Consider the following 12,275-nt stretch of genomic DNA (forward strand, 5'->3'; position numbering starts at 1 on the left):
AGTGAATGTTTATCCATTAGGGAGGAAAGTCAAGAAAAGCAGCCACTGGATTCCACTCGAGAATCACATATTTAAACAGTTTCTCTGTATTTCTGACCAACTTTTCAGCTCCAATCCAACAGTTTCATGCATTGTTAGGCAAAATATAACATATGACAAGTATGGTGTTAATGATCTTTTTGTCTTTTAGAAACATGAAGATGAGAGTGATGCCTGGCTGCACAGACAGGTAAGAGTGATCTTCCCCATGTAGTCAAGTTTTTGGTAAGATAATTGCTTCACTGAGTTTTTCCCCAAAGAGAAAAAAAAATATTTCCAGATTTGAGAGAGCTATTTGGAAGGTGGCATGATGTGTATAACAGAAAAGAGCTTCTCAGTAACAAACAAGTTCTCAGTAAAGGTGCCATCCACTCTGGTAGGTCCCATAGTCCTTAGCCTGCAATTTAATTTTATGTAAAAGAGATGAAAAGCTGATGTGGGTGGGAGTATCTGTATAGGTACATATATATATATATATATATATATATATATATAATCACTGGCAGTATCTGTATAAGACTCATCAGCCTCGGAGGCAACCCTTCATTCCCTGCCCTGACACTATTGATGACAGTTCAAACACTATTGTGGTTATTGTGGTTGTTTTCTGGTCATTTTGTTGAGAGGATCTCTGTCCATTCAGAGACAAAACCATGCAGATAGACTTGTTGAGTCACTTAAATATCATATATAACACATGAACACATGCCCAGGAGTCAGTTTGTGAAGGGAGCTCAGATTAAATGAAGCTTTTATTCAGAGAGAAGCTGTGATCTTGATTCAGCCGCAACACCAAACTGTTTTTTCAAGCCTTGTGTGAACACCAGACAGGGAGCAGCATGTCACAAAATACCTTGTTCAATATATTGTGCCAAGTCCAGATTTAAAGCATTTCAAATTTTTGTCACAGCCTGTTCAGAGGAGCCAAGACCCTGTAGAAATGGCACTTCATCAGTTCACAGCAAGAACAATGCTCTCCTCTGTTCCAGTGGCTGTCCTGCAGCAATGGGCTGTGTGTGATGCACATGAAAATTGATTTTATGGGGAAATAGATTTTGTGCTCCAAGCATTTCAAATAATCTTTTGCTGATATAGAGTAAAAATGGTGCTGAAATATTCTTTACATTCATAAGGACTGTATTGGCTTAAGTAGGAAACAAAAGCTTAAAAGACAAGCCAAATCAAAGGGAAATTCAATTGTCCAGATATTGTATATTAGAAACAAAAATTAAACAAACAAACAAAAAAAAAACCCAACAAAAATATCATCCTTAACTGGCATTATTTATTTTATAAGTTTGAAGGCAATAGCAGTAAAATAATCCTTCCATTGATATTTACTGCAGTATAGTAGAATCTGTGTTTTATATTATTAATACAGCATAGTAGAACTTGTGTTTTTACACTGCTGTGGTTATTTAGTCACCTACCACGTGGACAGGCATTAAAAGATAGTGCTTTATCCTCATATCTGAAGTAAATGATCTGTCAGTCTCTAATGGGCCTGCTCCAGGGAAATACATTTTGTTTTACTACATCTCCAAAAAGCATATACTTATCTTGAGAGCACACTCTTAGTTTAATGTTAGAGAAGGATGTTCATTACAGCCAAATGAGTCAGACATCTCAGTGCTAAACCAAAATAACATTTTCTATGGACTTTGGAGACATTTGATAGCATCCTTCAAAAGCTTTTGTAGCAGTCTGAAGAATCATATAGCTCTTTTGCCAGTATTTCTGACAACAAAATTACTTAAAATTCTAGTTTTGACTGAAAATGATTACTGGGGTAATTGTATTTTCTATATTTGCCTTTTATTCTATGACACATTAATCTAGATAGCTGGAAAGGTATTTTCATGGCATGTGTGCCTGACTATGAGGATGATGTGAAAATGTTAAATGCTAGTCTGGGTCCACTGACCTCTTCAAGAAGGAGATGAATTGCACATCAACCTCTTCAAGAAGGAGATGAATTGCACAGAAGGAGCTCAGGAGTGTGGCTTGGCTCAGGATGAGACTCCTTGGTTGAGACATTTCAATATAAGTGTCTGCAAATGAGCCCTGTCCCCTCTGGTGACACCACCAGGGTGGTGGCAGTGGGGTCACACAGCCAAGGGACCCTGGGCAGGGTTCAGCCTCGTGAGCAGTGCCCCAATTTTAAATCAGCAGGACCAAGGAATCCAACCTTGTTCTTTAAAACACTCCCTCAAAATGTTCCATATGCCTGGTTTGAAAGGTTTTTTGCCCAGGTTTTACCTTTTTCCTGGGAATTTAATAGGGACAAACAGTCAGCTGGGAGCTGGAGACAAGACACTCACCAGGGACATGAGGTGATCTCCAAGGATGACAGGGTTGACTTTTTTCAGCTGTCTGAAATCCTGGGACTTCTGAGATGAAGCATACAAGCCATGAATTTGAATTTTGTTGTTTAGTAGTTTTTAGTAGACTCAGTGGCATTTGAAAGTCCCTGTATGGAAGGTCATAGTAAACAATCTCATGCTTCCTTCTGGGCTCAAGTTCATGAATGTATTTTATGCAAGTCCAAAATCTTTGGAGAGCCTCTCTCCAACACAGGCAAGGAGAAATAATGCAGCCACTCCCTGTGCAGCTAAAAAATGGAATAAACTACTCAAAGTATCATGAAGAATATTTTCACAGGATTTGTTAGAAAGTATCTGTCACTCTTTGTCAGATGAGGTGGCACATTTTCACTAAAACTGTCCAGGGACTCTGCAAGTTTATACTTCTTTTATTTAAGTTTATACTTCTTTTATTTATATACTTGCTTGTGCACTTCTGAGCACAAGAGCCACACTGAACTTCACTCATACTTTTTCTTAAATGCACAAACTGTTTGAAACACTAATTATGGCGGTAAGCAATTTTGTTTCAATTTCTGTGAAGAAGCTTTTTTCCAATAGTTCTGGGGATGGTCATGTACAGGCAATGATTCAGCAAGAGAGAAATCAGGCAATTTCTGAGCACCTGCTGATGATAAACTTTAGTGGCATTTTAATTGTTTTATTTATTTAATTGTGAATGTGGCCTGAAAAAAAGATTTAATTAGAAACCAGGGTGCAATTGCAACTCCACCAAAGGCTGCAGTTTTTGGCAGGACTAGGAGACCATAAAATTGTTTAGAGACCTATAACCTTCAAACCTGCCTGCATGGGCTGGCTGCCCTCCCCTGATAACAGCTTCTTTGGGTTGCATTTTTCTTTCCAGTCCTATTTGCCCATTGTTTTAGATGACCTCAGTCTGAAGCTAAAGACTCACTCTCTTAAAAGGTGGGGATGATGAAAACCTGGCACCATTTTTCTTTTACTACTCCCTTGCTTTAATCCTGCATGATAACCCAGTAAGGATTCTTACATGTAGTTAATAGGAGGTTTGAAAAGAGATTTTTATTTTAAAAACAGAGTTCAGAAGAACTTATAAAAAGGACCCACTGCTTCACCCTGTAAAGCACTTTTTCCATGCAATTATCCCATAATTAAACTAATTTTAGCCTAAAGACAGAGGATGCATCAGAAATAGGACCCAGAGTTCCATAACTCAAATACTCAAATTCATCTACCAGAGATAAAAAAGCAGCTCCTGGCTACAAAGAATCTTTTTGGTGTCTAAATGAAGAGTTCCCATTTCACCCAGTGGAGGGGATCTGTACCCAGAGACATGGGATCCTCTCCAGTGGTTGACCCTGATTTTTGGTGCTTCAGAGACAGCCAAAGGTGTCGTGCACCCAGCCACAGGAGAGGATGAGGACAAGGATGAGGATGAAGATCAGCATTGCCCCAGGGGCTGAGTGTGTCAGAGATGGAAGGAGATCTTCCCCCTGTGTCCTAAAGAGGAGGTGTCTGCATTGTCCCATTAGAGTCAATGCACATTGGGTGTTTTCTTTGTTGGATTTAAACAAAGTGTTTACCAAGGGATTAAAAGAATTCATGTCACACCTATCTGTTTATCAGAGCTATGGGCCTGTGACACAGAAAGTATTGGGGCATTTCACTGAAAGAATAATTTGACCACACAGCAAAATCATTAATTCTGGGGTCTGGGCAAAGGTGGGTCAGACACAGAGGGCAGGAGACTGCTGAGGAAGGGAAAATGCATCAGAGAATCCATTGGAAAGGATCCAGTTATCCAGATTAATTTGTTTCCTTTTTAAAACCTGAGGATGAACCAGAAAATCATAATTCTTATGGAAGTATAACTCTCAGTCAGAAATAAAACCAACATGCAAAGAATGTGCTTTGCCACTAATTTCTATGAGGAAATGTGTCCAAGAGCATGTGAGGCACTGCAGAAGAGCAGGAGGCTGGGAGTGTGTTGAGCACAGACAAAGCTGTGTGGAGCTGCAATGTGTGGTGCTGAAATGTGATGATTGTTTGCCCCATGTTTATGTGTGGGTGGGTTTGGTGCAGCTGCACTTCTGTGCCCACTAATCTTTCATAAATTCCAGCTCACCCTAAATCGGATGATTTCTCTTTCAAACATCTGTCCTGGTGTGTGTTTGATCATCCTCAAGGTCAGAGACAGCTGTGCACTCCCCACCATCCTGCACACACCTTGTCTTCCCTTGTTTTGCCAGAGCAGCCTTAGGTGGCTGCAGATTCAGTGATTCTCAGGGATCCCTCTCCAAACACGACTGAATACACTCTACCTTTTTCTCTTTAATTGCCATTCTTTACACCAGGACTTTGTGCTCCTCTCTAGGATCTACAGAAGCTCAGACTGCATTTAGCATTGTGCCCTCACCCATCCTGATTCTGCCAAACTCAGGATAAGCCCCTGAGGCACTCCTTGTTTTTTTTCCCCTGACCATTTGCAGATGAGTTGAGTTGTGAAGCTCTGAGCTCCAGCACTGAACCCTCCAGGAGGTTCTGAGCCCTCCAGCAGCCTCCCATTACCTTCCCTTTTCCAATAAAGCTAAAGTATTTGGTGGCATAACTTCCTCACATTTCACTATCATCCACAACAAAAAGATTACCAACATTTGTGATGATACCCATATCCTTTAAAAGGTATTAATGAAACATGAATTTGTTCAATACCTTTTTTCACCTACTGATTGCAGCTGTGTCTAGAATCCTCCTGTGGCAAAAACTTCCAAACATTCCATACCTGCTGCATAGTAAAAGTATTGTCTTTTACTAGCACTAAACTGATCTGTTATTTTCCAGGAGGGCTGTCCTGTTCTATTATTGTGGGATTCAATCAACAACAGTTGACAAAAGGTTTTGACAGTTCATATCACATGCAGAATACTTTAATTATGTGCCCAGTGTAGCTCCCTAAATTATAAAATCCTGTTCCAAGAGAATTTCAGTCTGTCTCTCCATTTACCCCGTGGGTAAGTCATCATCTCTGTCACAAAGTTCTGCCTCATTCATTCATGTGTTGCCTTTCCAGCAATGGAACAGGCAAGCAGACTGTCTTGTATCATCAGCCCAGTGCTCAGTCCTCACATCTGTCACCTGTGCCATGAACCTCTGTCCCCTGCAGCTCTGAATGAACCTCAAACTCTGCAGCACAATGCCTGCTCTCACTGGCAGAGACATATTGCTGGAATACATAATGCAGGAGGCACAGATATAGAAATGGAGGGTGAGCTCATTGCTACCTACCTCAGGAAAGGAAAACCTGTCCAGCAGAAGGTTTGCCTGAGCTATCACAGTCATTATTCAGTGAGGTTTCTGCTGTCATGAAAGACATTTGGAAATAATACAGAGTTTCATGTTTCAGGCTCCAGAGCAATGTCAGAAATAAATGAAACCATTATTTCATTGAGCTGCAACAAGCTGCAAATGGGCACATTTTAAAATACACTGAAAACATAAGCAGGGGAAAATAAAAGGCAAAAAGAACAGTTTGAACACCTAATAGAGCACTGACAAATCTGATAAATAGCAGAAAAGAATTAATCAGTAAAGAACAAAGGAGCAAAGGAACACAGAATAAGAATAATGTGTTAGCTTATGGGAAATAAAAATGTTTATTCCTTTGCTGTGCCATAAGTCTCCATGTACAATCAGATTCAGTGTGGTTCAGTGCTTGGCATGTGCCAAGCAGAAAGTCAGGGGCTTTCATTAACACTGAACTGCAGAGGACCCAGAAAAGGCTGGCAACAATCTCCTTGTGGATTGCCCTGGATAAAGAAGGGTTAACAAAGCCCAGCCAAGGAAGGGCCCATCCAGGCACAGAAAATCCTGATATCACAGGACAGCTTCAGCAGAGGTTCAGCTTATTATTCAGTGCCAGCTAGCTGAGACTTGGAGTTAGCTTCATGTAGCCAGTCCTGTTGGTACAGTGCTCCTGTGTCCCACCACATGGACCACCTGAATCCCACCACATGGACCATCTTTCTGCCTTCCCTGGTAATCTGCTGTTCAACCTCTTCATGTAGTGGAGACTTCTCACGTGCCTCAGGGCTCTTGTTCACAAAAAGAATGCTCCCTTCCAAGAGATGCTTGCTTGCCACATGTGGTGTTTGATTTTCCTTCTGCTGAGTCTCTTCTATCTCTGGAGGGAAGTTCCAGTCACCCAATAAAAGTCAATCACCATGTTCACCTGGGAGCTCTGTGTCAAAGAGTTCTGCAGGAGATCCTCTCCTTCATAAATAATTCAGTGAGATAAGCATTTGTAAGGCAGCAGAAAAAGACAGCAGTTCGATGCTGTTCAGCAGTGTTTCCCCTGGAAGAACACAGAGGTTCTTCCAGCAGGGCAAACAGGGTTTGTCACAGCAGTTCCAAAGGCTCCAAGTGCCTCAAGCAGCCAGCTGTACATGTGCATTTTGGCTTTGAAAATGGCAATTGACTTTATAGCCAAGGAACTCTCCTTGCTGCCTGTCCTCCCCCAGCTGAAAGGTGTCTGCTTTCCCAAGAGCAAGAAGCAAAGCTCAAAACTTCCTCCAGTTTTCAGTGGGCTCTTTGTTTGCCTCAGCTTGCTGTCAAAGAGCACTTTCTATTTGCTGTGAATTCACTTTGCAGGGTGTTGGAGGGCTGAGCAATTCTAAATACAACCAATTAACACTAATGCACCCCTAATTTTGCTGCTTTTGCAGAATGAAGAGCCCGTTTTTTCCAGGGACGGTCGGAAGTTTTTCTTCGTCCGGGCCATTCCCCAGGGAGGACGTGGCCATTTCTACCACATTGCCATGTCATCCTCACAGGTAACTCCCTGCTGCTGCTCTGGGTCTCACCTGAGGCAGACAGCAATAAAAAATAGTGGCTGTGCTTGTAGCAATGAGATGGGGAGGTGCAGATGTAAAAAAGTCTTGGGCGTAAAAGAAAACCTCCGATGATGCTTCATTTGGGCATAAGATAATGTGAATTTCCAAAGAAAAAGGTCAGTGGAATTTCTCTTTCCAAACATTATTATTGTTTTGGTTTGGTTTTTGTAATGCCACCTCTGTTGTAGATAAGTGAATCTCCATCCTGCCATAAAGGATTAAACAGAAGCATGTGGGCACCTGTATTAGAGGAAGGGGTTTGAAGTTGCTCTGGGTTGAATTCACCTCATTATCTCCAGTGGAGTCATGGTTAAGATGATTCAGACTCTCTGTTCTTTCTATGCCTGCAGGTTCACAGAAATGGCAGGTGTAGTGGTGGAAATTGCAGATGTTTGGTTTATTTTTCATGGACAATGGAGCCAGAAGAGCTCCCTTTTTCACAAGTTTTAACAATAAAGAAATCTACTTCTCTTTTCTTTCTGGCAGCCCAACAGTAGCAATGATGATTTACAGGCTATTACATCTGGAGACTGGGATGTGACAAAGATACTGGCATATGATGAAAAGAGGCAGAAAATGTAAGTAGACTTTGGCCTGACAAATCAGACTTCCTTTGTTTAGCCCTGGGCTCTGGGTTGGTTACAAAGGTGCTGTGTATGCACTGAAACCTGTGAGCATGAGGAGCTGGGAATAAGAAAGCAGAAGCTGTCTCCATTTTGGCTTAACCTCTCACACCATTACACTTATCTTGTGTGATTTTGAATAATCTGCACAGTTCAAACCTCTCTTTCTATGACTGTTAAATATATTGTGCAGCTGAGTAATTTCTCCTGCTGTAACTTCTGATATTACCCTCTGTAGGAAAGCAGCCTGTTTTCATCAACCACTTAGTCAGTTTTGGAAAGAATCTTTTGTTGACCTGCAAAAATACCAATGCAGTGGAAAAAAAAAATTAGTTAGAATTAGGAAAAAAAAAGAAAAAAAAAAACAAGAAAAACAACCCCACCCTTCTTCACACTTGCTCTTTATGCTTTTAAAATAAGTTCTGCAAACATTCACTTTTTCAAATACACTTCAAAAAATTACATAAGAAAATATTTAGACAGCTTCTGGAATCAAATAACAGATTCCTTTCCTGAAAAACTTTTGGGTGGATACAAGGTTTTCACCTCTCAGTTACTTAAGGGCACTGAAGAGTGGAGTAAACAGTCTCTGGAATATGATAAACTTTGAGTGATCATCAAGAGCACAGTGCTTCAGAACAATATAAAATCATACAAATATAGAATCACAGAATAGCTTGGGCTGGAAGAGAATGAGCATCCAGTTCCAGCTCCCTGCCATGAGCAGGGACACTTTCCACTGGACCAGGTTCCCCCTCAAACCTGGTCTTGAACATTTCCAGGGGTGGCCTAAGTAGCAAATTAGCACCAAAGTCTTATTAGCATTTTAAGCACCAAAGTCTTATTAGCATTTTAACTGGCCAGTCAAGCAGAAAATGCCAGACACAATTTGTAGACTCAAGATGTGTGCCCAGGCAAGTGCAGATCAGCAGGGATGAAAACCCTTCCTGGCATTGTTCACCCCATGGATGCTACATTAGCTCCTGTGCTCTAGCATTATCCACACAAAATGCATCTGGGGGTTTAAATCAGATTTCACAGGTGGGACTGAGGTTGGCCTCCTCCTGCAGCATCACTCTTTTACCTCCAGAAACTGCTACTGCACAGCTGAGCTTGTGTTGATTATCCAGAGAGGAGCTCAGCACAGCACAAGGAGAACAAAGTGTTCTTCAGCTTCAGGCTCTGCTTCCCATCAAATGCTGAGTAGATGTCTAACTTCCTTTTCCAAAGGAAATAATGTGGGCAGAAAAGTAAAAACTTCCCCTAGAGAGAGAAGGAAGATCTTTAAAAGAAATTCTGAGCCATGAATCTTGAGCTAAAAAGGTGGATGTCTTCCATTTAATCACTTGATCCTTTTTTGATCCACTGACATGACGAGGGTGGGACCCAAAGTTTTCCATGTTTGTTTTAATTGCAGTGCAGTATGCAATTACTTCCTTGAGCCTCTCAGTGATGTGTCCCTCTGTATCCTTTCCTAGTTCGGTTTAAACTTCCCTTGCTTTTACAAGATCATGAAAATGGCAGTATGAGTGAAGATGTTGCATGAGACACTTCTAAACACCCTTCTAAAGGTGCAATTCACTTTTATTTTCCCCCTCCAGCTATTTCCACAGCACAGAAGATTCACCAAGAAGAAGACATTTATACAGGTTTGTGCTTTACTAACTTCATATTCAGAATTTCCCATTTCTTCAGTTTTACACAAATAATAAGCAATTGCAGTAGGAGCAGTTTCTTAAGTTTTTTTTCTTTAATAGCGTTGCAAGATCTGTAAGTGTGTCACTGGAAGAAACAGTGTAACCATAGCAATCAAAATGCTTGACACTTGGAAATGTTTTACATTTAGCAATTTTCTCATATCAATTCAAATTTTAAACTGTGTCAAGACTGACTATCACAAAAAGATAGTCAGTTCACAATAGAACTGCTTAGCACTTGAAGGAATTCAGAAATACATAAAATAATGGTATAGACTTTATACTTTATAGTCTTTATACTTTTCAAAAGAGGTTTTAAGAAATTTCATAGTAGCTCACCTCTTCATGAAACTGAAAAGAATTAACAATATTTTATGTTTACAAACCCTTTTCTGCAGTTCCAGAAGATTTTAGCATTGTCCCTAAGCATATGATAAGTAAATAGCTGGTTTTACAGCAAGCTATTGGTAGTGTTGCCATTGTGAAATATTGTGGAAGCAGATTACAGAGTGAAGGAAACACAAACTTTTAAACAAACATTTTGGAATCATTATTCCACTTGTCCTGTTTCTCTTCTCAGTCACGATGCTGCCATCACAATACCTGCAATGAAGGGCAGAGTTGGTGAAGGCATCAGTGGACAAGGGACAGTCAGGACATTTTCCTTCTCTCACATATAGAGAAGGACATCACATCTTTTTGTTCTTCAGTGGGAAGGAAAGTAGAGCAAAGTAAATTACCTGTGATTGAATATTTTTTCCTTTAAAGACCTATATGTCTGTTCACTGCACTCCACAGTTTTTTGAGTGTTTATTTTCTTGAAGAAAATTCTAAAATTATATTAACCTTTCATTTCTTTTGAAATGAGAAGAAAGCCTCACTTGAGAAACAGAGTCCAGGCAGAGTTCAAGAGCTGCTGGCATGAGTGAAAGCACTCCCAGTCTTCCTTGTCAGCATCCATCTCACCCTGGTGCCTCATCAGCCTCATCTCCCCACACAGACAACAGAGAAAGAGCAGATGAAGACCTGTTCAGGGGTTTTCCTCCTCCTTTTTTTGTGTTTGATTTAGTAGATTTCATTAGGATTGTAGTCAGAGATAAAATCTGAGCCTAAACAAGAGCCCATGATCACTCATTTCAGTCTCTGTGATCCTAAAAAGGTTGCTCAGCCTCATCTCTTGAAATGGTAGCAAGAAACACTCCTCTCCTTTACAGTAATACTAGAAAGATCTCTTGGTTAATATTCTAGATGTTTAAAAATGCTATCTATTAATATTTGCTAGTAATCTGTAATTCTTCAACATTCAGTGGACTCTTAGCAGCAAACTTGTGAGCAAATGGACAGGCCACATGACCTTCCTCACCAACAGATCCCTAAACAAAATCCTTTCTTTCTGCTTGGGGGTTTTAAGAGCAGAGGTTTTGCTTATTTAAACCTGTAAAAAGGGCTTTGGCCTCTGATGAAGCTCTAGCAAATCAGACCAGTGGTGAAACCAATAAGAAACTTAGAGAAAGCAATTCCAGCTCTTAATTGTCTGTTATAATATAAATAAGTGCTGAAATGTTGCTCCTTTGTTTCATGCCTTCATCCACCAAATTATTACTTCCTCTTGTGAAATTGCAACCATCATTTTCTTTTAAAAACTGTGCCTTCCTTCATAACCACCTGACCTTGCAAAATGACATCAGTATCCATTTATATATTCTCTATTCAAGCAGGAGGGGAAAAATCCATCATTGCTATTTAAACTCAACCAAATGGAAATACTTTGTCTCTTACTAATGTTGGACACATTAGATTTATATTCTTGTTCTAAAGAAAGGTTCAAGTAATGTTGCTTTCAAATAACATTTGCTCAGTGACCTTCATGGAATTGTATTAACTTTTTCAGCGCAAGCACAAACGGGAACTTCAACAGGAGGTGCCTGTCCTGTGATCTGATTGAAAACTGCACTTATTTCAGTGCATCCTTCAGCCACAATCTGGAATACTTCCTGCTGACATGTGAAGGTATGTGCTGGGTTCTGTCACTGCAGTTGTTGTGCCTCAGGGGCAGGATTTAGAGCCAGCACTGTCATCTTCAGATATTCTGTGTACCTGAGGTCAGCTTTGAAAGACTTGCCATGAATATGTTGCTTTTAAAGCTTTACTCTTGGCATTTTTCTTTTCTTTTATATTTTTACTTGTAAAAATACATTTATTTGCTAGAAAGCAAATATTTACAACCTTTTTCTGTGTATACATGCACAGAAGGTAGAGGTAGATTTCCCCAGCCACCACCAGCATCCTTAAAGGAGTGTAACAGCAAAACCTGGAGGATATAAAACATCAGAAAATTTATGAGAGAGAGGCCAACAAGGTGGGGTTGACTGTAGGTGACTGGGTCTAAGTTCCAGATACATCAACCAATACTGTGAACAGAGGGATTTAAAGTAGGTTACAATGAGAAGACAATTTGCCAAAAGGCATCTTACAGAAATTTTCCTGATGGACAATGTGAGTACAATGTGAGTACAATGTGGTGTATCTTCCCTGCTCATCCATCCTAGATCTACTTTAACTTGGCATAATCTGCAGGTCCAACAGGGATTTCCTATTCTGAAAATGCCTGAGAGTATCCAAGATGCATTTCAGGAGAAGAGTCATTGAAGTTTTCTCCAACTCCAGTCAAGACTAAGTGCA

At 40.3% G+C, this 12,275-nt stretch overlaps 1 protein-coding gene across 4 annotated transcripts in view; it reads left to right on the plus strand.

Moving 5' to 3' along the window:
• DPP6 (dipeptidyl peptidase like 6) overlaps window positions 1-12,275 on the plus strand; it is a 570,302-nt gene that overhangs the window by 519,271 nt on the left and 38,756 nt on the right. For all 4 annotated transcript variants that reach the window (XM_077190535.1, XM_054634812.2, XM_054634797.2 and 1 more), the window contains exons 12-16: window positions 191-229; window positions 7,106-7,213; window positions 7,760-7,851; window positions 9,498-9,545; window positions 11,485-11,603. In XM_077190535.1, coding sequence (XP_077046650.1) covers window positions 191-229; window positions 7,106-7,213; window positions 7,760-7,851; window positions 9,498-9,545; window positions 11,485-11,603 — 406 coding nt within the window. The remainder of the gene's footprint in view (window positions 1-190; window positions 230-7,105; window positions 7,214-7,759; window positions 7,852-9,497; window positions 9,546-11,484; window positions 11,604-12,275) is intronic.

The sequence above is a fragment of the Agelaius phoeniceus genome, chromosome 1 (genome assembly GCF_051311805.1).
Source record: "Agelaius phoeniceus isolate bAgePho1 chromosome 1, bAgePho1.hap1, whole genome shotgun sequence".
NCBI lineage: Eukaryota > Metazoa > Chordata > Aves > Passeriformes > Icteridae > Agelaius > Agelaius phoeniceus.